Raw genomic sequence first — 26,338 nt, forward strand, 5'->3', positions numbered from 1 at the left:
TTAATGCTATTGATCATCACAGAATCAAATTATTTAGTTGAACCAGCTGTTAAGATTCTTTAATTCCATTTAAATATGAGTACTCAAGGTTAACATGGGACACTCCAGAGCCACTGGGGCGGAGCCCTTTTGACGGATCTGCACCAATCTTCACACAAACCATCCTTGAATAATGCTTAGCCTAATAATGTCTGAAAGTTTCATTACAATCTGTCGCGCGGTTTTGGAGTCCATAAAGGACAAACAAACAAACAAACAAACATACATTGGATTTTATATACAGGGTGTTTTTTTAAAAACTTGCATCTTTATTTATGTAAAAACCACAATAGATAAAAATGTGCAGTTTGCAAGAATCATCTATTGACTTAGGGGGCCCAATTGTTTTGAATTCGACGTTACATTCACATTCCCCCCCCTTCCCCCCTGCCCCCAACTTATTTTTTTTAAATAGCAAGGTACCCCTTGTGACATATCAAATGAAAGAGCATGAAAAAAGAAAATGTTTGATGAAAAAAATTGAAAATCGGTTCATAAATTTGCCAGATATATCCCCCCCCCCCTTCCCTGGAACTTAATTTTTTTAATAGCAAGGTACCCCTTGTGACATATTAAGTGAAAGAGCATGAAAAAAGAAAATGTTTGGTGAAATTTATTTTTCATTTGATATGTCACAAGGGCGGGTACCTTGCTATTAAAAAACAAGTTATGGGTAGGGGAAAAGGGGGGGGGGATTATCTCACAAATTCATGAGCCGATTTTCACCAAACAATTTCTTTTTTCATGCTCTTTCATTTGATATGTCACAAGGGGTACCTTGCTTTAAAAAAAATTAAGTTCCGGGGGGGGGGGGGGAGGGGGGAATATTTCACAAATTTATGAACCGATTTTTAATTTTTTTTATCAAACTTTTTCTTTTTTCGTGCTCTTTTATTTGATATGTCACAAGGGGTACCTTGCTATTAAAAAAAATTAAGTTGGTGGCAGGGGGGGAAAGGGGGGGAATGTGAATGTAATGTTGAATTCAAAAAAATTGTGCTCCCTACGTCAATAGATGATTCCCGCCAACTGCATATTTCTATCTATTGTGGTTTTTACATAAATAAAGATGCAAGTTTTAAAAAAAAACACCCTGTATATAGATATGTTTGATCATTGTATCGGTGGTTCAAAAATAACTCTGGGGGGAGGGGGAGGGCCTTTGATTATGTTTTATCGGTCGTCTAACAATAACTCATATGGGGGGGGGGCCAAAAATTAAGTTTGCAGGGGGGGGGGCGTAAAAATTTGTTATGCCACTGAGGTGAGGAAAAAACAAAGTTATTATCCTGTAGCAATGCAGCCTCCCTTTTTACTAAATATCCATAATGCTTCTTCATATGTTCTGAATAAAATCCTATATTTTTTACAAAGAAATCATTGTAATCCTCGTCTTTGCTCTTTGGCTTAGCATTTAGGGGTGGAAATTTATTTTTACTTTTAGTCTCTTTCAGGCTTTCTTGAGCTTTTACTGTTTGTGACACTTGTGACAGTTTTTGTGGCGGGGTTTGGCTGGTTTCCCCGGTTGATACTTGTTCTGTTGAGGTCTCAGATGACAGTTTTTAGTAGGAGTTTGTCCGACTCTCCCTGTTGCAGTTTCCGTTGGAAGTTTTTTCGTAGGTTTGTCTGGCTCTCCCTGTTGCAGTTTCCGTTGGAAGTTTTTTCGTAGGTTTGTCTGACTCTCCCTGTTGCAGTTTCCATTGGCAGTTTTTTAGTAGGAGTTTGTCTGACTCTCCCGGTTGTTGTTTCAATTTGCAGTTTTTTCGTTGGAGTTTGTCTGGCTCTCCACGTTGTGTTTTTGGAGGTTTTGCTGGTTCTTTCTCGGCAGTCAGTAGCAAGTGTGTGATTTGTTTGTTCTAGGTATTTTGCAGGGATACGCTGAATATGTTAGTTCTATTATGATTTCTTTGAGCCCTTTTATTTTTTAATGAACTTGGTGTTGGAATAGAAGAATTTGTATGAGTTGTTGGAGAAATGGTGTTAGAAAGCTCTTTGTTGATCTGCATTTTCAGGGTGTTATTGACGTGTTCCATTTGATTTTGTTTCATTTTAATTTGAGCAAGTTTAGCTAAGAGGAAAGGACTGTGACCAATAACACATTGATGGGTCTGGACTACAGCAGGCTTTGTACTAACCAGATTTTCCTCTCTTTCATCCAGCTTAGCTTCATTGTGTTTTTGTGTCAGATCTTTTATGTTCTGTTTAAGTTGTTGAATTTCGTGTTCATATATTCGGTCGGATCTCGCTGAATGCAAGTTCGGGGTTCCTCAGGGTAGTATTCTCGGACTATTGCTTTTTATCACGTATATTAATGATCTATCAGCACATCTTCATTCAGCTAAATCAATATTCTATGCGGATGACACAACCTTACTGTTTGGAGGTCCATGCTCCGATTTGCAATCCCGAGGTTAAGAGTCAGTTAGTTCGCTTTTAAGTTGGTTATCGGTGAACAATCTTAGACTGAACTCCGATATAAGTCCGTTTTCTTGCAATTCCTAACTCTCAATAAGATCCCTGAAACCGTCTCGTTGAATAAGTTCGAGATAGAAGAGTACTCTGTTGTGAAATTTTTAGGTATAACTGTGGATAAAATGTTGTCATGGTCCAATCATGTATCACAGCTTTGTTGCAAGTTGAACCGCATCTGCCATGCACTTAGGACACTGCAACCTCTTCTTGACTGGGGAATGTTAGTTGCAGTCTACTATGGTTGTTTTTTCTCAGTCATGACTTATGGTATTGAAGTCTGGGGTGGTTCTTTCCATGCTGATAAGGTCTTTTCTGTACAAAATACCCCCGCCGCAGCAAACCTGCCGACTAAGCGAATTTCCATTTGTCTTAATTGATTTTCAATTAAATATATTTTAATAACATTAGGTTTAACCAGTACCTAGGTTTGCTACTACAAGGAAACTAATAAAGTGTGTTTTTTTGTAAAATATTGATAGCTTAGTACAAAATAAATAAATTTGATCAAAATACAAAATATATCCATAAACAAGCAAACTACAACATTTGACAATATTCTCCATAAGAATAACATGGGAATTTTAAATTTAAAATTTTTTTAATTTTCTCCGTTACTATTAACCGAACAAAAATACTTTTATATACTAAATTAATTGTTTTTTAAGCTCTTTAAAAAGGTCTAAAGAGAAATTGGGAAATTTTGTGTTTTTAAGGGGCAAAAGTGAGAAAAACCAATTTTTACCCCATAAAACCCCCCGTAAAGCCCCGTTCCCATTGTCCGATCATGCTGGTTCGCGAACTCATCCAAGTTTATCCCGCTTTACACCTTTAAACCAAATTTCATCAAAATCGGACAAAAATTACTCAAGTTATCGCGTTCACGGACGTATATATATATATATATATATATATATGTCTATATATATATAAGTCTATATATATATATGTATATATAAAAATTTGAACGAATGGTGTTTTTGGCCTCTGGGAACATCAAAATGAAAAAGTAAATCGGTCCCGGGTCTATCGGTCCCGGGTCTAGGTCTTACCGTGCCACCTACGGTAATAGCTACTTCCCTATAGGGAAATTCGCTAAAAGGACAGTGTGTATCCTCAATTGTTTACCACCACTCCATACATGCAGGGGAGTCTTCCGGGAGAACAACATTTTAACTTTGCCTTCTATATTCATCTACAGAGCAATAATGTCTGCAGTAAAAATCATCTGAAGAATATTCCATCGGTTGGTCAATGTCATAGATACCCCACTAGGCATGGAGGAGATCTTCGTACTCCATGTCATCGTCTGACCCTCTCTGAAAGGAATACAAATTTTTCGGGCCCCTTTTTCTTTAATAGGCTTCCTGAAGAAGTAAAGCAGTGCAGTTCAAGGTTGGGTTCTAAAGGTTTTGGGAAACAGCTGAAAACTTATTTGGTGGAAGGCGAGTTTTATAGTATCGAAGAATTCCTGTCTGCCTGATCTCATTCAACATAATATTATTATTTATTTGTTTAAATCTTTAGAGTAAAATAGATTTAACTAATTATTTTTCGTTTTGTTTTAAAGACTACTCCATATAATGTATTTGACGATTGAGATGTGCATTGTATAGTTTGTACCCAATTCATGAATAAAATATGTCTACAGTAGACTCCCTCTAGTTCGGCTTCGGTTGGGTCGGCCGCCGGATGGTCCGGCCCGGTCTCAGGGGGACAAGTCATATCGTCACGGGCGAATGACCTTCGACAGGATTCAACTTAAATTTTTAGTTTCCGGCCATAGAAGTAAACAATTCATATCAGTTTAGTTGACGGGTGCTTCTATGGGTGAATTGTGCATATTACCTATGTAACAACTATGTTACATAACCTCAAAAATACCAAGAGCATTTTATAGTTTAATTCCTAGTTTTTCTTCAGTCTAATGTGTTGAAATGCAATGTATAATTAAATATTTCGGACCATTTTTTATGCGGTAGGTTCCCCCATTATTGTTTTTGAAACACCACGGTTTATTTGACAAAAATAAATTGAAGCAGAACAAAGAAATAGCCATCGTTAGCTTTAAGGTCAAGCTGTCCGCTTGCACTGACAATCATCTGTTCTTTACACAACTGTCTGCTGTGCGCTTGCTATCTCACAACAGTTTGTGATTGGGTGACTAGTAACCATGGCAATGGCAACTTATTGAATGTGTGGATGAAGAGAAACCAAAGAAAGAAGAAGAAAGTATAAGCGGTGTTTTATGTCATCCATTGTTATCTTTATCCTATTTTACGACTGTCCTTATTATCTTTAAGACTAAGTACTATGATTTTATGCTGTTTTATGAGTTATCTAATGTTTTATTGACATTCTTATGTTCTGAAACAACATGTAGTAGTAGTCTATGCTGACTATGATAGCAGTAGCTTGCAGTACAGTACTAGACTTCATATTGTTCTGTTCTTTACGTGATTTATTGCTGCACGTACAGAGTTGTGTAATTTATGTTTTGCTTGAGTAAGCAAACGTGATTTTAAACATTACAGTTTTTATTACTGAACCAAGGTTAATGACTAAACATATCATGATTGCGCAATACTATTATTTGTATTTTGATTATGTAAAATGCACTACATCCGGTTAGTCCGGCCATTTTGTAGTCCAGCCAGTGGTCCGGTCCCGAGGTGGCCAAACTAGAGGGAGTCTACTGTATGTCTATGTCTATATTCTTTTAATGTGTCTTCTTTTTCCTTGTCCAATTCTTCAAAGGTGTGTTCTAAGTCACTGCAAAGCATCTTCTCATTGTCGAGCTGTTTTTCAAGATTATTGATGGTTTCCACTAACGAGTTGTTTTTCATTAACAATGCTTCATTTTGGTCTAATAGAGTGTATATTTTTTCTTCTCAAGCTGCTTCATTTTCATTTTTTAGTTTTGTTACTTGAAAAGACAGTTTGGCATTTTCAAGACTCAGCTTGTGTACATCCTCTTTAAGTTTATTGTTTTTTACAAGGAGGGCATTTCCAACCTCCGCTGCTACCTCCATGTCTTATCCTGGTCATGGAAGGTCAGGGAAAGTCAGGGAATTCACTTAAGATATACAGGGTGATTCAAAAAGGACTTTACAACTTTGAAAATTCATATAAATCTTATTAAACAAGGTACATAGCTGGTTTTGGTGTTGTTTTAAAGGAAAACACTTAAAATTTTTTTACCTTAAACTAAAAATATTCTTTGTGACTTCCGTTGGATTTGGGGAAAATAATTATTTAGGTATGAAAAAATAGTGAAAACCGTTAAAAATTTGAGAGAAATTTACAAAGTTTTGAAAGTAGGGCGTTTTTTGACGGTGAAGGAGTGCGATTTTTGAAAAACGCATAATTAGTGTCTTGTAGGAAATTTAATCCCGAACCTACGTTTTTTCCTCAAATCTTTTCTAGCTCTTACCGTTTTTGAGCTGTAGCCGTTTAAAAAAAAACGTGTTTTGTCGTTTTCAGAGGTCCGCCATTTTAAATTTTTGGGTGGGTTAAAATTTGAAAATGTGACTTTTTGGAATTTTATGGGTGGTTTGGGACCAAGAACTACAAGTGTGCGAAATTTAAACTCCCTAGCACATCTAGAAGTGGGTGTATCGCACTCCTTCACCGTCAAAAAAACGCCCTACTTTCAAAAATTTGTAAATTTCTCTCAAATTTTTAACGGTTTTCACTATTTTTCATACCTAAATAATTATTTTCCCCAAATCCAACGGAAGTCACGTAGAACATCTTTAGTTTAATGTAAAAAAACTTGAAGTGTTTTCCTTTAAAACAACCCCAAAACCAGCTCTGTACCTTGTTTAATAAGATTTATATGAATTTTCAAAGTTGTAAAGTCCTTTTTGAATCACCCTGTATTTGTGGGAACCCTGTAATCTTATGGAATAACAATATTGAAATCACTGTGTTCATTTGTTTGAAGCCTGAGCAGGTTGAATGCATGTAAATTCTCAGCTCATTGTTATTTACAATTTTTGTTTCAGATTGCTTCTATTTCATCTGATATGAGTGATCAAAACAACTGTAATCCTGCTTGTACCAAACCAAAAGTGAAAAAGTCGTCTGATATTGGAACATTAACTGATCATGACACCTGTTCAAACCATGTGTTACTTGAACTCAGAAAGATGAGCGAGAATATGAAATCACTACATGATAGATTTTCTAAATTTGACTGTAATCTATCAGATCTCAGTTCTCGTCTAAGTATAATGGATTCTCGATTGTCTACTATTGACATACACTTTACGATGCAAAGGTTTGATAAAAAATGGCAAGGGTTGGAAACAAGGCTAACTGAACTTGAAACATCTTCACCGGCTAAGGTGCTGGCACTTTTACATGACAAAAGTACAAAAAGTCCCTTAACTAAAGCTTTTACGGAAGAGCAAAATGCAAGAGAAGCAAATAAAATTAGTAATCCTTCATTTCATGATAATGAAGTCAAAGAAAATCTACAAACTTCTGGGTTTGAAACATCTGGTGTAACTTTGAAAGTCCCAATAAAAAACAAAGCAGAATCATTCTCTTCGATAAATATCTCAGACATGAATCTTGCAGACTTTGTTAAAAGTATATCTTGCGCAGATGTTACCTTGGGAATTAAAAGTGGGAATGCATCCACTATAGCAGATGCCAACATTTCTTCAGAATGTTCATCTAAGAAAAATGTTGGAATGCCATCAATTGAAATGGTAGATTTAAAATTATTTTCCTCACTTCCTGAAGAATCTTCTTTGGTCCAAAATTCAAGCCAGAAAGATAATGGGCCCTCAATAAACAGCTCAAAATTAAAATCAACTCCTGTTAAAGTAGTTAACAAGGTCCAACAAGTTACAAATATGAATAGTTATAAGAAGATGGAAGCAAACAGTATGGCTATTAGCAATACATCTTCAGAGTTTCATGAAGAAACCGAAAGAAGTAAACTGGGTAAACTCCCAAGAGGCTCCCTTGGTGGCATTAGCAACAGCAGCATCATTGGTCCATTGTTAAATGACCCTCTAGGAGTAACTGAACAAAATCTATCAATATCAGATATGGAAGACAATAATAGTTCAGATAATGAGTTTGTCATTGTTGAAAAATCAGATGTTGAGGAATCAATGCAGGAAGTTCCCAAGACAAACACGTTGTCACCAATATTAAATGAAGCAGCATCAAGTCTTGGATACAATGACATTACTGAATATTTAGAGATAAACTTGGGGAAAAAGAAAAACCTAGTTTACGAGTTTGGATTTGAAGCTAAAGCTGACTGTCTACTTACATCGGAAAATGATGCTACACAAGGAATTAAGTCAGATGGTACTTCACAAATCAAAGCTCAAACACCTTCTAAAGAAGATTCTTTTCAAAATTTCAAAACAAATTTTATGGGAAGTCAGTCAGTTGATGCAAAACAGAGCTCTCCATTTGATTTTTGTGTTTCAAAAATTCAAAACAAATTGCCAGGTAAAAAAAATCCTTAGGAAATGAAATAAGTAGATTGGTAACATTATTTTTTCGTAATTTAACAGTGAGAGCTTGTTAAATTGGTTTTGTCTCATAGTTACAAAACAATTGAATGCCAGTCCTAAAATGGATTGTTTATTTTTTTAGTTTAGCCTATATTTCTCACAGTTTATGTGATGTAGTTCCAAACTTTAATTTAATTTGTACTTAAAGTTGTACTATATTTTATCAAAGTTTGTCCACATTCTTGAAATTGAAGCCAAAGTTGCTTCATTATCATTGTACTTCAATGGAAATAATATATATATATATATATATATATTATATATATACTGCCCTTTTTAGTCGTAGCTGTAACTTAGATTTAATCCTGTAAATAAAACCAGCACTTTAATGGTGGTTTTTTAAGTCTTGTGGTAGTTAATTATCAACTAAAATGACTTAACACTTTGGTCACAGCAAAAGATTTAACAAACAGTAACTTAAAGAATGGCAAAGGATACTTTTCAAAACCACCTTGCTGCTTAATAGTAGTGTAAGTGTTCCCACACTGGAAAATTTACAACTACACCACTGCCACCTAATCCATCTTGAGCAGTACTAGGACTGGTGGTGTGCATGTCAGCTGCTACACACTTAACCTTACCCCACTGAGCTAGACACTGGAGGTAGCACTGGCAAGGCAACTCTGCTAGAAAATCGAGACGCTGCTGTAAAATTTGGTTATGTTGGTACCAACTAGGGCTTTATATAGGCCTATTTACAATCCCACAATAATCTATTCCCCTAGTTATAATTTACCTAGTTATAATTTACTAAGTTCAATGTGCTTTATCCCTTGGTACAAATAGTGGTTTATCTCGGAATTATCTCATTCAGTGCTACCTCCAGTTCAGAGAAAACCTCTATGCCATGATGTCATCAGTTTTGTTTGGTTCTTTTAAATTACTTTATTAACACAAAAATAATTCAGAAACTCTTAAGCAGGCCCGGTCTGGCTCCATTGGAGGCCCTCGGCTAGATGTTGATTTCAGGCCCCAGCCAGAAATAAAACAAGGACCATGGGGTGCTCTCACGGCAATAATTAGTTAGCATATATGTTTGGTGCATGCCGCAGGTGCATAAAAGGGGCCTAAGGTGGTTTTAAATGATTAACAGTTTTTGATAATTTTGATTAAATTAATAATTGCTAAATTTCCATAAATTAAAATCTTTGTATTTATAAATTTAATTCCAAGCAATTTAAATTTGATATAAAATTTGCTCGTATTTCTATTCACCTCTACAGCTGCCATTAAAATTTAAAGGCCTATTCTTAAAATTGTTTTAAGTCTTAAATTTTAAAATAAGACCAAAACCTAGTTCTTGGAGCTTTTGCCATACATGGTAAAAAAGCATATCACGTACCACTTTTGAATTTTGAATACATCTATGAATGGACCACATTTACTGTTTATCACACACTTTACTCCATAGTTGTACTTACTTGAATACTTGAATACTTGAATACTTGAAGTCTTCGTCTCTGACCGGGATTCCGGATGGACTGCGTCAAATTTATTTTAAAAAGTAAACTGAGATGGCGGCGAGTTAAAAAAGTGGCACGTCATCTAATTCTTTAAATGTGTAAATAGGCCTATTTTGAAGTTTTTCCTTCACTGAGGTTTTAAACCCAGCCACATCCATACTTCTGACTTCTTCAGGCAGACTATTGTAGAGTTTAATTGCGGTCACTGGGAAGCTATTCAGGGATTTGGACAGTCTGCATTGAGGGGTGTCGAGGTTTCTAGCGTTCCTGGTGTTATGCTGATGTATATCTTAATAGTGGATGTATATCTTGTCTTCTTCCATACTTAGAGATGTTCTGGCGTACGTGTATCAGACAATTGAGGACATATTGTCCATAAACAGTCAGTATGCCGAGACGTTGAAAGATAGGCCTATGAGTAAAATCTTTGCCTGTTATTTCAGTAGAGGTTATCACTCTCAACGCCTCCTTTTGGAGTATCAACAATCTACTGCATGCGGGAGCGTGACCCCAAATGAGTATACCATACAAGATATGGCTGTGGAACAGCGAGAAATAGACAGTAACAAGGTACTGCTCAGTGACCACATGACGTAGCTTTCTGAGGAGGAAGATCACTCGAGATAATTTGGTGCAAATCTGGGCTATATGGTGATCCCAGTTTAATTTCTGGTCAAGCCAGAAACCAAGCAACTTTACTGGTTGATTCTCTTCAGCAGCAATTTGTCTCCCAAGAGTGCAGATCAGGAGTTGGGTCTTGTCCTCGTTTAATTTTAACTTATTTGAAGCGAACCACTCCATTGTTGTCTCCAGCAATGTACTTGCTTCCCTCTTAACCCGTTCAATACATCTACCTTCCGTCACCAATGTTGTGTCATCAGCAAATAGTAATGCCTGTCCGTCTATTCCTAGGTCATTAATTAATATCAAGAAAAGGAGAGGCCCTAGGACAGAGCCCTGGGGAACACCATAGGAGATTTCTTTACTGGCCGAATTCGCTCCCTCCAGGGATACAATTTGCCTCCTATTAGTTAAATAACTGGAGATTGTTTGTAGCGTGGTGCCTTCAACCCCATATGATTTTAGCTTGCTAAGCAGAATGTCGTGTGGCACGCAATCAAACGCACGACTCAAATCACAGAGGGTGAGAGCCAGTGAGTTTCCAGATTCAAAGGTGTCAGTTATTCTGGAAGCCAAGGATAAAACAGCAGTTGTTGTGGAACGCCCTCTACGAAAACCATGTTGAGCTTCATTCAGTAAGTTGTTCGACTCAAAGTAGCTGCATAGTTGGTTCTTGATCGTAGTCTCTATTACCTTAGACAACACTGGTAGCACAGATATAGGCCTATAGTTTTTAATTTCTTCGGTATCACCTTTTTTATAGACTGGAACTATCCGCGCTATCTTGAGGGAATCCGGGAAAATACCATCCCTGAGACAGTTGTTTATAGCCGATGACAGAGGAGAGGCAATATCACTGATTACAGATTTTAGAACATTACATGAGACCCCATAGATGTCCGGGCTTTTAGAGTTCTTTAAGTTCTTAACAACCTGACAGATCTCTTCTGGGGTTACTTCACGCCAGTTTCGAAGACCTGGTCCCACTACGTTGTTCAGAGGGTTAAAGTTGACGGAGGGTAGGCTGGCCACTATTTCATCCACGGAATCAAGGAAGAAGCCGTTGAAGTCATCAGGGCTGGCAGAACAGCCAACTTTTAGTCCTTTTTGGTCGATGCTGGTTAACGATACTCCAGGCAGCTTTGCATTTATTCGAGGACTGCTCTATAACTTTTACATTGAAAGCCTTTTTGGCCTCTGAAACTTTATTTCTGTACAGCCTATTTGTTTAAGATATAGGGCAAATAATTTATTTCTCTCAATCGGTGACTCGGTGGACTTGACATGGTCATTGATAATCTTAACGAGGTTTTTAAGATGACGTAGGTAAGGTGAATACCAAGGTTTATCCTGCTGCGCACATCCACGCCTGGCATTACAAGGCCTATTTGACTTTTTTTTGAAAATTGTTGTAGGAAAGATAGAATTGAATTTATAGTTAAAAACACTGATAAAGCTATCAAAAGGCAGTTGGTTCTGAGTTAGGCCTATACTTGTTTCATTTGCCCAATCAACTTTCCTCAGTTCATACTTCAGAACAGGCAGGAGCTCATCTCTGACTATCTGTTTGGAAACAGTGTAGCTGGCCTGCCATGGGACTTTAGGTTGCCCACTGACTAGGTCAGGGTCTTCGCTTGGTTTTATCTGCATAATCACTGCAGAGTGATCAGCTACAGTAGGGTCAACGACAGACGTTCTGTATTCCCAAGTGTTCAGATTTGTTGCTATGGTATCAAGGCAGGCAGTATTTCTGGTGGGTTTTCGGCTTGTAATGTAAAGTCCATAAGTACGGAGCAGATTGGAGAATACATTTTCCTCCCTAGACTGTTTTTCCAGATGTATGTTAAAGTCCCCAGCAAGGGCTATTTGTTTTCCAGAACGAGAAATAAAGTTTAAACAATCATTCAGCTGTTCTATGAATTGTGGGAAATCACCATCGGGAGAGCGATAAAGCGATAATACTATTAGCCTAGTGTTCAGCAGTTCAATGGCTACAATTTCTATGGTTTTTTCTATACAAAAGTTGTTTACACAGATTTCCTTAAAACTAATATTTCTATTTACAAAGATCGCTGACCCCCCATGTATAAATTCTTGTCGGGTGTAGATTGAGGCTAGAACAAGATCAGGTCCTATCCTGGAGTAAAATTCAGATTCTTCCGATCTTAGCCAGTGCTCAGTTATAGATAACACAGTGGGGTTGGTTTCATTTAGAAACAGGTCAAGAACAGTTAACTTAGTTCGAAGACATTGAACATTCACGGTGGCTATCACCATGTCAGAGTTAAAACTATTTACATTTATTTGCCTAGGCCCTGTTTCAGGAGTAGGCAGCCTGGACCTCGGCCTAGTAAGATCATTTGAGAAATCTAGGTTACACTCGTTTTGCGAATCTTCCAGAATAAAAAACGCTTCAGGGTGGTGTTTTTAGGCCACTTATTACTGTCCATAATCGTATCTTTGTGTACAAAGTCAACGCCAAGTTTGAAACTGTCATTGAGGCTTTTGTTTACTTCAGCAACAAACACAAACAGAAATAATCAAAAGTATTTTAATTTAAACGTTGTAAGGCTTACAAAAAACTTCTGATGATTTCCGCCTGCCTGTTTGCGACTTCTCATTGTTAGCAGAATCGGAACTGAAACCAGCTAACCTGCTAACCATAAGTTCAAACAGTTTGACTTGAATTTGTTTTTATTTTGAAATATTTCCTATCTATTTTTATTTTACTTGCGCCACTTGGGTGCACACGTTTCATTTTATAAACTGAACGATTCACGTGTTAGTAATCTTTCAAACAATATGTCATAATCCACTACGTAGGAATGACTGGAAACAGTCGTCGGTGATTAAACTAGTCGTAACACCATACTCAACCTTTTGGTGTTGGGATGAGGCTGACTGGTCAAATAAAATAAGTTGTAGATAAACTGACGGATAGGAATTGGGAACAGTTTTTAGGTATGATACATAAAATGTAATTGCATTTATTTTTGTTGTTTAAAAAAATATAAAATTGCCAAGACTGTTTTATATACTGATGATTTTGATTTTAATGCCTGTAGTAAAATCTGTTTTAAAAACCAGGTAACAAATAAATAGGAATATTTGTTATACTGAGTTAGAGACATTAGGCCTACTGAATAATTTAAATCTTGCAGTCATGTAATAAACTAAAAAATTTTAATTAATTGTAAATGTTGTCGTTCTATTACGTTTTATACCAAAGTAACAAAATATTAATGCAAATGACAACAAACAATAGAAATCGAGCGGGAAAACTCCAATGTTTAAAGTAAAATTATATTCGATAATTTTCTTTGCAATGACTGTAACCACTGCACCGATTGAACGCCACCAGTTGTTGTTGTAGTGGAATTCTCTCGGTTTTTCATTAAACTGCAAAAAAACCACTGGTTTTAAAAACAACCGATTGACAAATTGACTAGTCGATAGTTTTATCCAGTCGGTTGTCCCATCACTATACTAGTACAAGCGCTAAGCTGCTTGAGCCCAGACACCAGACATATTGCAGACGCGCCGGCACGGCAATGTCTCGTCACTACCGCGGAGCGTTGGGCACTGAGCTGATTCGAACGGTGCGTTGCAGTGAGACCGGTGGCTATCCTCTAGTACCGAGTGACTATCACTGTACTTAGGGGCTACCCCTAACTGTAATTCAATTAAAAAAAGAGTATTGTTTATTAAAAATTGTTTAAAATTGTTTTTTGCTAGACTACGTCGCTGTGAAACAGTTAAACAAAATATTTTTTTATTATAACTAAATTTTTTTGAATTGATTTTTTGGCTTTTGGAGGCCCCCTTGAGCCGGAGGCCCTCGGGGATCGCCGACCAGCCGCCCTGGCCAGACCGGGCCTGCTCTTAAGTACACTTGCAAAAAAAATCTGTCTTTTATGAAGCAATCCATGCTTTGATTTTTTGTGAAACACAGTTTTTATTAAAGCACTTAAAGAATACAAAATAAAAAAAATTAAAAAGTAGTTACAGTTTCTGTATAATCCTGTTATTTGCTAATGTCTACAATATCACCACAAATAACAAAAATAAAAAATGATATCCTCAAGCTGTAAAAGATTTATCAATCATACTTAGCTAGGTACTTTTTGTATTTTTAAAGCTTTGGCGTAATGCTGGAACAGGAATTAGTAATAGTGTTAGGAGTAATGGAATTAACTTTATTTTTAGGGACAGTCATTGACAGTTTCCATTATTTTGTTTAGCAAATTTGATATTTAGTGTCCTCTAAGTTTTAGCTTTTGTACAATCATGTGCTGTAGTATAGTGTTTTGTTGACTCTGCAATCAACTTGAGGGTTTAATATATTAATTTATCAATAAAAATGGTGCAACATCGACACAATGACCTAGGCTTTAAAGATATTGTTTGGATAACACTCTTACCTGAATGGGAAAGAGCCCATCTTTTGGCAGATTAAATACAAAAACCTTGACAACATGTAGTAAAAAAAGAGAGTACTTGGGCCTTTAATGTAGATTGTTACAAAAACATTACAATACTGAGGGCAGCATTTTCAGTGAGTATTCAGGTTGACGGTTGTTGGAAAGGAAGTGCATGGCTATCCCAGCAAAAATAGTTTTTACCCAATTGTTTATAATTTATTCTAGATGATAACTGGAGAACCAAAATCGATATCTGATATTAACTGTTATTGCTACTATTCTTTTGTAAAACCTTATTCATTCTGTTAATAAAATGTAATATTTTTTCCAATAAAGTTAATAAGACAAAAGTTTAAACACATACGCTACTGCAATAGTAAAACATTTTTCATTCATATAGACCAGTGACGCACATATGCGACGACCGGTTTCCACCCATAGACTGCCATATGCAACGGCTAGTCACATTAAAATAGACTGACGACGCATATTTGCGTTGGAGTTCCAATGTTATCAAAATGCTTATATCTTTGTAACGGTTTATTTGAAGGCACTGAATTCTCTGCAGTGGTCTACAGGAATGTCATTATTCTATGTAACTTTTATATTTGTTCAGTTAGAAACTGTTCTTGAATAATCTGTTTTTTACTTACTTTAATCTCATTTCACTATTGTCTTCGCTGTAGACCGGGCGTCGCAAATATGCGACATTACACAGAGAATATACAACAAGAATATATTATTTACAAACACGATTGCAGTAACAACTAAACGATAAACGATAAAGTAAATGATCACTGTTTAACAGGTTTTCGCCCGTGGTCTGCATGTACTGTTAACCAAGTGACAGCCGGTCTATGTGTTAAGATTAAATTGTATACCTCGGTCCATGGCAATGATCGTGGCGTCGCATGCTCGGTAGCTCTAGACATGCGCCATTAGCAAAGCACAAAATATTTCACGTTTGTCGATCTAGTTGTCTTGCTATTCGCCCATTTACGAGTAGACGTCTACACACATGTGTTGTTTTCCGAGCAACTGTTCGTTTCAGGAATAGCAAAAATATTCGTTCTCTTTGATGTGTGCAAAAATACCGACAATGAACGGGAAAATACGAGCATGGGCATTCGCTGCTTGCCAAATAGACAAACAACTAACTCACGATTCGGCGAGTCGCTGCTCGGTGCTTGGTGAATGGCGCATGTCTGGAGCCGGCTTTAGTGATTTATGAAGTTAAAAGGAGTAGGCATACAGATAATTATTTAGACATTAATTAAATTACTTAGTAACCCATGTAGTTGAGCTAATTTATGAAACAAAATGTGTTTACAGTAAAAAATAGCACCAAGAACAGAAATCATTAGAACCAGAAGAACAAATATAAGGCCTATGTAAAGTATAATGGTTGTAGAATATTATTGCACTTTGTATTCTGGAATATGAATATTTTAATGTTATTTTGTGTTTTTATTTTACCTTCAATTAATACAATAGTATCGTCAATCTGCTTATCAACACCAGTATCTCTAGGCAAACCAATCTGAAATGAACAGGCCTGACCCCACTAAAATTTTTAGTGGTGTAAAATTTTTTATAGTAAAAAATTTTTTTTCTGGTTCGTTTTATAATATTCACCCTAAAGCCAGGCCTGGGACTGGCTCCTGACAAAAAATAATTATAAACATGTAAACATTGTGATTTTTCAACTCTTTGCATGACAATCTGTCACAGCGGTTCCACAACTTTTTGGTCTAACAACCCACGATCACCTTAGAAATTCTTTAGCGACCCACCTATTAAATAATATCAATAAGCTATAGCTATTTTTTATAAATTTATTAATAATACAGGTCGTCCAATGGTCTAAAACTCAACCAAAAATATGTAATGTACAGATTTCTCTATTTTCACCCAATGCTGTATAAATAAAACATGTGATTGGATCTTCTATTTGTTTGAATTTTCTGTTTACATTTCATTGTTTGTCACCAGCATGGCAACCCATATGGTCCATGTTAACTTTTTTAATAATTTTGATTCATTTTTGTGCTTATTTTTTGAGCCTTTTTACCGAGAAATACACAACTAAATATAAAAGTTGTGAGGATAATGATATTGATAATACATCATCCAAAACACTATTATTTGGGAGACTTAAAATCATTTAAAAAAGTAGGCCTACTATTTACAAAAGACTTAATCTGGATTGAATATTCACTTTAAGCCTATGTGTTGGACGTTTCACCACATAGCATATATGTATTTGTACTTAGTTTTTAAGCTGGATCTTTTCTCACCTAAACATGTTTTTACGACCCGACTTATTGAATATGATATCACTAAACAAAAACAATGTTTTTTTTGGCTCCAAACCCTTTTTATAGATATAACTAGCGGAATACCCGTGCATCGCCTACGGAAACTTTCAGATTGCTTGATATTTTTAATAAATTAGTGTTTAAGTTCCAACAGCTTTCAGTGAACAATTCAGCTACAAACTGTTTTGCTCCAATCGATGTCATATTAAAGCAGCTATTATAATGTCTCACCCGGTCCTTATAGTGTGTATGCTCATGGTGGTTGACCATTACCAGACTTGCATAAAGGTTTAGGTAGGTGCTGCAAAGATAGTAGCTGCACTTTACCACCATTGCAGTACATGCCCGGTGTTTATTCTTTCCATTTTAAGGCTTCACAGTACATTATTTGAACGTCATGGTACCTATCGCCACCGGAAGAGGACAAAGCTTGACTATTGGTCTCTTCAGTGAGGTAATTGCTGTTCTCAGAGTGGCTACTCGGGTAAGTCCATCACGACCTGGATGAAGTTCAGTCACTCTTGCTACTCGAACCACTTTGATGGTGGTAATTGCTCATCAGCAACAAGAACAACTGATCCAAGTTTTATTGAACAGGATGGAAATCTCCATTTGTATATCGCTTGAAGTTGTTGAAGGTACTCCCGAGACCACTTCTTCCAAAATGATTCCAACATTAGGCGTGTTAATTTCCACCGAGTAAGTCTTCGTGTGGGCTGGTTTTCTTGATTAGGTTCTGGGATCATAGTTAAAGCTTCGCCAACTAAAAAGTGTGCAGGGGTTAGGATTGATAGATCGTCTGGATCTTCTGAAAGCTGGCAGAGAGTGTGAGAATTAAGTACAGCTTCTATTTGTATCAGCACTGTCAAAAATTCTTTGTAAGTTAGTAGGTGGGTCTTCATAACTCTTTTGATATGGTATTTAACTGATTTAACACCAGCTTCCCAATGACCTCCAAAATGTGGAGCAGCAGGAGGGTTGAATTTCCATTCAGTTCCATCATTAGCAAGCAGGGATTTCAGTTGACCTAAGTTTTACTTTTGTTCAGTTGAAGAAATACAGTCCACAAAGAAGCATATATAGTTTTTCCCTCTTTATTTATCGATCTTCATCTACATTTAAATCTAAGTTTATCCATCTATCTGAATTTTTTGATCATTTGGTCCTTCTGACCTGGAATATACAGGGTGAGTTTTAAATGAGTTCCCCCCCTACTTTTTTCTACATTTCTTAAGATATCAACTCCGGACTACGTCAGATCATTATAGAGTAGTAAGTACTTAATTTTGACTGGATTTAAATTTTTGGCCGCCATCTTGGATCCGCCATATTGGATACAAAGTTATTTTTTTAAATGTAAAGCTGGGGTTGTGACCCACTGTTTCAAACTACATTTTTACGCTGAATACGATGCTGCAATCTGTTTAAAAAAATATTGTTCCATTTTAAAGTTATGAGAATTTTATTTTTAGCCCATTTTAACATTGTGCATTTACAAACTAAGGCCATAATCACAAAATAGTCCTAGATAAAGATAAGTGGACACCACCATTCATTGTAGACCTAATTTCAATTGGTTATGACGGATGATTTTTTTCGGCCGCCATCTTGGATCCACCATTTTGAAATGTGAAATTTCTTTTAAATATGAAGGTGGTGTTGTGACCCATCATTTGGAATTACTTTTTTATGCTGAACCCAATGCCGCAATCCGTTTTTTGTTATCAAGCTTCCTTGATAAAATATTACAATTGTTTTATTTAAAATTTCAATATTTCAAAAACCAAATACGTCAATGAAAAACGGTTTGTGGCATTGAGTGCAGCAATAGCATAAAAAAGTAGTTCAAAATGATGGGTCACGACACCACCTTCATATTTAAAATAATTGATCACATTTCAAAATGGCGGATCTAAGATGGCGGCTGAAAAAAATACATCCGTCATAACCAAGTGAAAATAGGTCGACAATGAATGGTGGTGTCCAATTCCCTTTATCTAGCACTATTTTGAGATTATGGCCTTAGTTTGTAAATGCACAATGTTAAAATGGGCTAAAAATAAAGTTCTCATAACTTTAGAATGGAACAATATTTAAAAAAACTGATTGCAGCATCATATTCAGCGTAAAAATGTAGTTTGAAACGGTGGGTCACAACCCTACCTTTACATTTGAAAAAATAACTTTGTATCTAATATGGCGGCCAAAGATTTAAATCCAGTCAAAATGAAGTACTTACTATTCTAATATGATCTGATGTAGTCCGGAGTTGACATCTTATGAAATGTAGAAAGAAGTAGGGGGGAACTCATTTAAAACTCACCCTGTATAAGAAATTAGGCCTAATACTTATTCTTTCAATTCAGTTATAAAAATAGTGTACAAGTAATCAAGAAAATTTCCTACTCTCAGTTAAAGTTATGTCCCTAGAATCTAAACTAGGTCTTCAAGCAACACGCTTAAAAATCTTAGAAAAAGCCATAGACTATTTCAAGGAAAAGGATATATCAACTATATTGAAGCCTCAAGTACAAACCCAGATTGATGTTATGCAGAATGGAGGAAATTCGAGAGGGATCACGAGAAAATATGTGACTCAAAAGCTGACATACTGCAAGACCTAGACTACATAAATGAAGATCATTACTGTCAAGCCCTTGAAGCCTACATGGTAAGCAAATCTGCGATGCTTGTTCTCTTGGATGAGTTATCGGTAAATTCTCAACAAAATCAAAGCACATCTTCTGATATTAATACATCTAGTTCTATGAGTAAATCAAATCAACCCATTCTACCTAAAATATCTCTACCTCAATTCTCAGGAAGTTACCAGTCTTGGAAACCAGGGGCGGCTCCAGGAATATTATCTTGGGTAGGCCTGACATATATCATGATAGAGTTTGATTGGGGGACGAGAGGTTTGAAGACTTTCCCCGCAAAAAGGAAGGAATTTAAAAATTTACATGCCAAATAATAAGTTTGAATGCTTTCCCTTTATTTTCATGTAATAATTTCTTTACTTATTTATAATTTTTTTAAATCTACCAAAACTTTGGGTAGGCCTGTGCCAACCTGGCCTGCCCTCTGGAGCCGCCCCTGTTGGAAACCATTCCATGATCTTTTTTCTTCACTGGTGATCCAAAATCCTAACTTAACTGATGAAGCTAAGTTACACCATCTCAAAACCAATTTGTCAGGTGATGCTGCTCAATTGTTACCGTAACCAATTTTCAAATAACAGGAGAAAATTTCATGCCGGCATGGGAAAAACTTGTGACTAGATATGAAAACAAACGTGTTTTAATCAAAAGGCATTTGGATGATATATTTAATTTAAAACCTTTAAAAAATAAATCTACCGGTGGTCTCAATCACCTCATGTCAACTATCAATGAGTCTTTAGGTTCCCTCAAAGCACTAGGATCTCCTACAGATAAATGGGATCACATCTTGAGTCACGAGCAACACTTCCAAGCGATGTAACGGTAACTACACTACAATGTAAAGGTAAACCTCATCAAAAAGTACATTCAGCACAAATATTAGCAAAATCTCAGTCCAATATAGGAAATCATTGTCAACTGTGCAGTAAAGATAACTATTTAGCATTTTGCAAGGAGTTTAATGACAAAGTACCTATTCAACGAAAAGATGTTCTTGTGAATAAAAATTATGTTTCAACTGTCTTGGTTCACATTTGTTAAAGGACTGTTGCTCAAATAAATCTTGTTTACAATGTAAGAAAAGACCCCACACTCTAATTCATGATGATGTTAGCCAGACTACAAATATACCTCATATAAAAAAGTCAAGTTCTCTCATCTCTAACAAATTCATCTCATCTACAGATAACACATCATCAAGCTCACACGTCTCCTTTAATCACATGCTTCCATTTAAAGAAATCAATCAACAATCTGTGCTCCTAGCAACCGCTCAAGTTAAGGTACTGTAATTGGGCCTGAGGGAAATAGTGTTATTGCCAGAGCTTTAATCGACCAAGGATCTGAAATTTCTTTCATCAGTAAATACTTGGTACAAACACTCAATCTGAAGCGTTCATAATCCTCAGCATCTCTTGTTGGTATCGGTGGACATCAAGCCCCATCCAGTCGTGGGATAGTTTCAATCAATCTTAGTTCTCTGTATGATACCAAAGTTAGCTGCTCTTTATCTTGTCACATCCTTTCAAATCTCACATCAAATTTGCCATCGATAACACCAAATCGTTCATCGTGGAATCATATCAAGGGACTTCAACTAGCTGATCCTGCCTTCATGAAGCCTGAATCTGTGGGTTTAGTCCTAGGAGCAGACATCTACACATCTATTATCCTTCCTGGTCTAATTAAAGGTCCACCCCTCTCCCCAGTAGCACAATCAACAATTTTCGGTTGGATCTTGTCTGGACCCTGGACCTACTGGAATAACTGAAAGTAACTCTACTTCATCAATGTATCATTGCTTAGTTGAAAACAAAATTGATGATTTTCTTCAAAAAATTTTGGGTACAGGAAGAAATTCCTCAAATTAAAGAATCTGAAAAGTCTCCTGATGATAAGTATGTGAGGAACACTATCAATCAACCTTCTCTAGAGAACCTTCCGGTCGCTATCAAGTCCGACTTCCCCTAAAGGAAACAATCAATCAGCTTGGAGAAACTCAATCGTCAGCTCTTCAAATTTTAACAAAGCTAAATACTCGTCTCTCAAACAATCTTGAATACAAAAACTTGTATAGCAATTTTATAGAAGAATACAAAGACCTTGGTCACATGACTGAAACTATTAAAGAAATAAATTCTACTATTCCTATATATTACCTACCTACCTCATCATGGTGTTTTGCGTCCTTCTAGCAAGACTACTAAATTAAGAGTAGTTTTCAATGCCTCATTCCCAACTAGTTCAGGATTATCTTTGAATGACGTACTCTACAGTGGTCCAAAACTCCAAACAGAACTACCTGATATTCTCACTTGGTTTAGGCACTATAAATACGTATTTGCTACTGATATCGAGAAAATGTATCGCTAGATTCTAGTACATCCCAGTGATCGAGATCTTCAAAAAATTCTCTGGATGGAAAATGGACATCTTAGAAAATATCAACTACATAGCCTACTGTTACATATGGGTTATCATGCGCTCCTTTTCTCGCCCTGAGAACGATGAATCAGCTTATCGTCGATCAGGGTGATGCATATCCCCAAGCTAGTGAAATGTTGTCAAGAGGTAGATATATGGATGACATTTTTGGTGGTGCAGACTCGATTGAAGAGTGCAGAGAAGTAGTAAAACAGACTGACGAGCTTTGCAAATTAGGTTGTTTTCCTTTACAGAAGTGGATAAGCAATGATCAAAATGTACTGTCATACATATATGTCATTGATATATGTGCAAGTAATTGCGAAAAAGGCAATTCCTTATTGATAAACAAATCCTCCAGTATACGTACTCTTGGAGTTTCATGGAATCGATTCAGCGATGATTTTCAGTTTCTCCCTACTCTAAGTCCAAAAGACAAATGCACGAAAAGAAACGTTCTTTCTCAAATAGGTCAGTTATTCGAACCCTGCTGTTTTGTCTCTCCTATCATCATAAGGTTCAAGCACTTCATGCAACAACTTTGGCTAGTAAAAATTCATTGGGACCATCTTTTACACAGCTGCAAGACCAATGGAAACTCCTTGAATCTGGCCTACAATATTTGCAGTACCTCGTTATCTTGGTCTAACTCGAGTAGCCACTCTGAGAACAGCAAGTACCTCACTGAAGAGACCAATAGTCAAGCTTTGTCCTCTTCCAATTGAAGTCAGTGATTAATATGTATTGCTCTTTCGGTGCAATGGGGAGGAGAATGTTTAAAGTTATTTTGCTAATTTACTGTTTCTAACAGCTGTTCTCATATTAACTATGTTATATCTTGTTTACTTTTGTTCAGTTGAAGAAATACAGTCCAAAAAGAAGCATAAGTTTTTCTCTCTTTATTTATTTATCTTCATCTATATTTTAATCTAAGTTTATCCATCCATCTGAATTCTTTAATCAACATGTCTAATATGTTCATTTATGAGGTGTCAGCTCTGTGGATTACCTAACAGTATGGAATGTGATTTAACAATAAATACATTTTATAAATAAATATGAATTTAACAAAGAATAATTTATACTAGTACACCTGTTGCTCGAATTCGAGCAATTGCAAAGTATTACAGTTACAGGTGTTATTTCAAAACGAATTACAGTCATAATTTCCGATTACTTAAAGGGTCAACAACTTGAAGATAATGTTATCAATCACTCCACTCCAGTTATCAAAACTGAAAAAGAACTCTTGTGAGTGTACTATGTATTTACTGAACAGCTGTAATAATACAAATTATTCATCTGTATAAGTAAACAAAATCTTTTCTTCATAAAAATACATTGGTGTTTTGATGGCTTGTGAGGCAAAGCCCGAGGACTTTTATTACAGAAATTACAGTTCAGAAAATTGTAAACAAAACACGACCTCTACATAAACCGTACATGAACTAACAATAAAATTGTCTTCAGCTGTTCCATAAGGATGAGAAATCTACTAAGGGAGTATGTTTTATCTATGGTAATACTCAACTGTGGAGATTTCCTTTTATTTTCAAGTATCACACTGTCAACACATAAATAAGCACTAGTTCCTGAATCTAGATACCAATCACTACTTACATCTGTTCGCATTGAGAAGGCAGCAAAGAATGAATTGTTCTGTTTAGACTTACAACTGTCTCAATCAATCAATCAAAATAACTTTATTCATATTGCACATTTTGTACAGAATGGAGTCAGTTATAAAAACACAATATTAAACTTAAGACTACTTACAGAGAATATTGTTACTATCAAAAAAATCAAATTTCAGGAAGTTGGAAAAAATCTTCTAATTTATACAAGGGTCTGTTGGTGAGAAATAATTTCAAACATTTTTTAAATGAATTAAAATTAGTTATATTTTTTAAATTGTCAGGCAAGCTATTGAAATATTTAACACCACTATAAGATGGGATTTTTTCGTAAACCGATAAATTGTGTCTGTTGAATGCCAATTCATTACCTTTTTTGGTTGAATACATATGAAAAGAGTTCAATTTTGGCAATCTTTCATGGTTTGGTTTAATATAAAGGGCTATTTGATAAATGTATAAGCTAAAAACAGTCATAATTCCTATTTCTTTAAAGTGCTCTTTTGCGGATTCTTTTGATTTTAGTTTTAGCATGATGCGAATTGCTTTTTTCTGAAGTTCCAGAATGCTGTTTAGGTTAAAATTTGATGTGCCACCATAAAGACACAACCCAATAGAAATGTGTGATTCAATCAGGGAATGATATACTATTTTTAAGGTTTTTAATCTACTAAATTTTGACATCTGTCTTAATGCATGTATGCCTGAGTTGACTTTATTACAAACATTTTCAACATGACTGTCCCAGTTGAATTTATCATCTATATGCAATGATGCAATCCAAGAAATTTTATTGTTTTAACTTCATTTAGTAAAGTTGTATCCATAAAAATATTAAAATCAGGTGTATTTTTGCTCGTTGAAGAAAAATTTATATAATTAGTTTTTATTGGATTCGGTAATAAATTGATTTCATTTAAATATTGGTTACATTTGGTAAGCTCAACAAAAGAAGAGACTTCCACATTAGAATTTGAATTTCCGGATATTTTTATATTGATGTCATCAGCAAATAAACAAACACGATTGGGAGATTCTATCAATGAGGGGAAGTCAGTCAAGTAAATTGAGAATAATAGGGGCCCCAAAATTGATCCTTGAGGGACACCATACTTAGCAATTTTTGTTGAAGAAGTGTAAGTAATTAATTGGTTATGGCTATTTATGTGATCAATTGTGACATACTGCTGCCTGCCTGTAAGATAAGATTCAAACCAACGCCAAGCTCTCCCTTTTACACCGTTATATTTAAGTTTTTCAAGAAGTAAATCATGTGAGACACTATCAAAGGCTTTTGTTAAGTCCAAGAATATTCCAATTTCTCTTCCAATACTCCACAGTCTCTTTCATTTCTGGTGCTGATGTTCTTGGATTTGTCACAGTTCCTTGATATGTGACCATAACCGTTGCATTGGAAACATCGAGGTCCCTTACAATCTTTGCTATCTTGCCGTTTCTTGTCTTCGGTGGGTTTCTTTTGGCTTGAAGTGTTGTGTCTGTGGCTGTTCTGAAAACTTGGTCTTGCATTTTCTCTTCGACCATAACCGTACATCGCAATGCATTTGGAAGAGTCATTTTCCACGGATACATCTTGAAGTAGTTTAGTTTTGATTGAATCAGCCGTCATCTTGACACCAGAACTTTCAATACCCATGATCATTGGTTGGAATTGATCCGGTAGTCCAGCAAGTAAAATTGTTCCTACCCACTCATCATCTACTTTCAGACCAATGTTGGTTAGCTTGTGGGCCGTTGACACGATTCGATTAACATACTCTTCTATGGAATTACAATTTTCTAGCCTTGTTGTTGTTAGCAATCGCAGCAAACCAACTCTTCGTGTCAAACCCCTGTCAGAAAATGCCTTTTCTAAATTTTCCCAGGCTTCCTTGGCTGTTTCTGCTGATTGAACATGGACATAATTAACTGAATCAATTAGCAAGATAATTGTGGATTTACATTTTGTCACTTTCTTTCTATCTTCTTCAGTTCCCAAAATACAGTCCCAGAGCTCACAATCTTCCAAATATGCTTGAACGGCAACTTTCCATGTACAGGGCCGGTTTAACCCATACGCGAACTACGCGGCCGCATATGGCGCCACGAAAAAGTGGCGCCGTGGTGCCAACGGAACAATTTTTTTTACGTGAACAACGTAATTTTGTTTATTTTAGCTCAGAGTTCAAGTATACCACAATAAAGGCATTTATTCTGTTTGTACCAACAGCACTTGAAAAATGTGTATATTTGTACAGCACTACAACTCAAGGACTCAATGCCATTTGCAGTTTCGATTTGTAGTGAGCTGACGCTTACGGCGCGGCGCCTGTGGGTTTCATTTCACGATTCACTCATGCGCTCGAGATAAGCAAGCGCGCAGCGCCACTTGTCACAACAAGAAACTTTCCCCTCCCATCCCTCCCTTCTGTCTCTTATCCTAGAGCAGAGCATTACGTTGTAAAGCACTCTTTACGTATACCGTATCGGTATCGTATTGGCGTTGTTTTGATGATTCATGATTGTTGATAAGTGAATGATTACGAGTGTTTTAAGTTTATAATAAGCGCATTAAATAAGAAGAAACTGAATAAAATGAGTCAAACATCTTGCGAGCCGATACTAAGAAAACAATGGCAGAAAAAAGAAAACGTCACTTATTATAGAAAGTGTACGGCGAATTTGGAAGAGTAAGATAAAAACCAAGCCAAATCAATGAGTAAATTTTTGTTGAAATCATCTGGTG

At 36.1% G+C, this 26,338-nt stretch overlaps 1 protein-coding gene across 2 annotated transcripts in view; it reads left to right on the forward strand.

Moving 5' to 3' along the window:
- Positions 1–26,338, forward strand: part of LOC128982948 (uncharacterized) — a 109,701-nt gene that overhangs the window by 79,897 nt on the left and 3,466 nt on the right. Inside the window, exons 4-5 of one of the 2 annotated variants that reach the window (XM_054402048.1) lie at positions 6,516–7,986; positions 15,889–16,013. In XM_054402048.1, the coding sequence (XP_054258023.1) occupies positions 6,516–7,986; positions 15,889–15,920 (1,503 nt within the window). In that variant the 3' untranslated portion in view covers positions 15,921–16,013. Of the gene's footprint in view, positions 1–6,515; positions 7,987–15,888; positions 16,014–26,338 lie in introns of those variants that run through there. The other variant, XM_054402049.1, reaches the window with a different exon arrangement.

This window comes from Macrosteles quadrilineatus, unplaced genomic scaffold, assembly GCF_028750875.1.
Source record: "Macrosteles quadrilineatus isolate MER2022 unplaced genomic scaffold, UCM_ALF_1.0 Scaffold_1__1_contigs__length_201487025, whole genome shotgun sequence".
NCBI lineage: Eukaryota > Metazoa > Arthropoda > Insecta > Hemiptera > Cicadellidae > Macrosteles > Macrosteles quadrilineatus.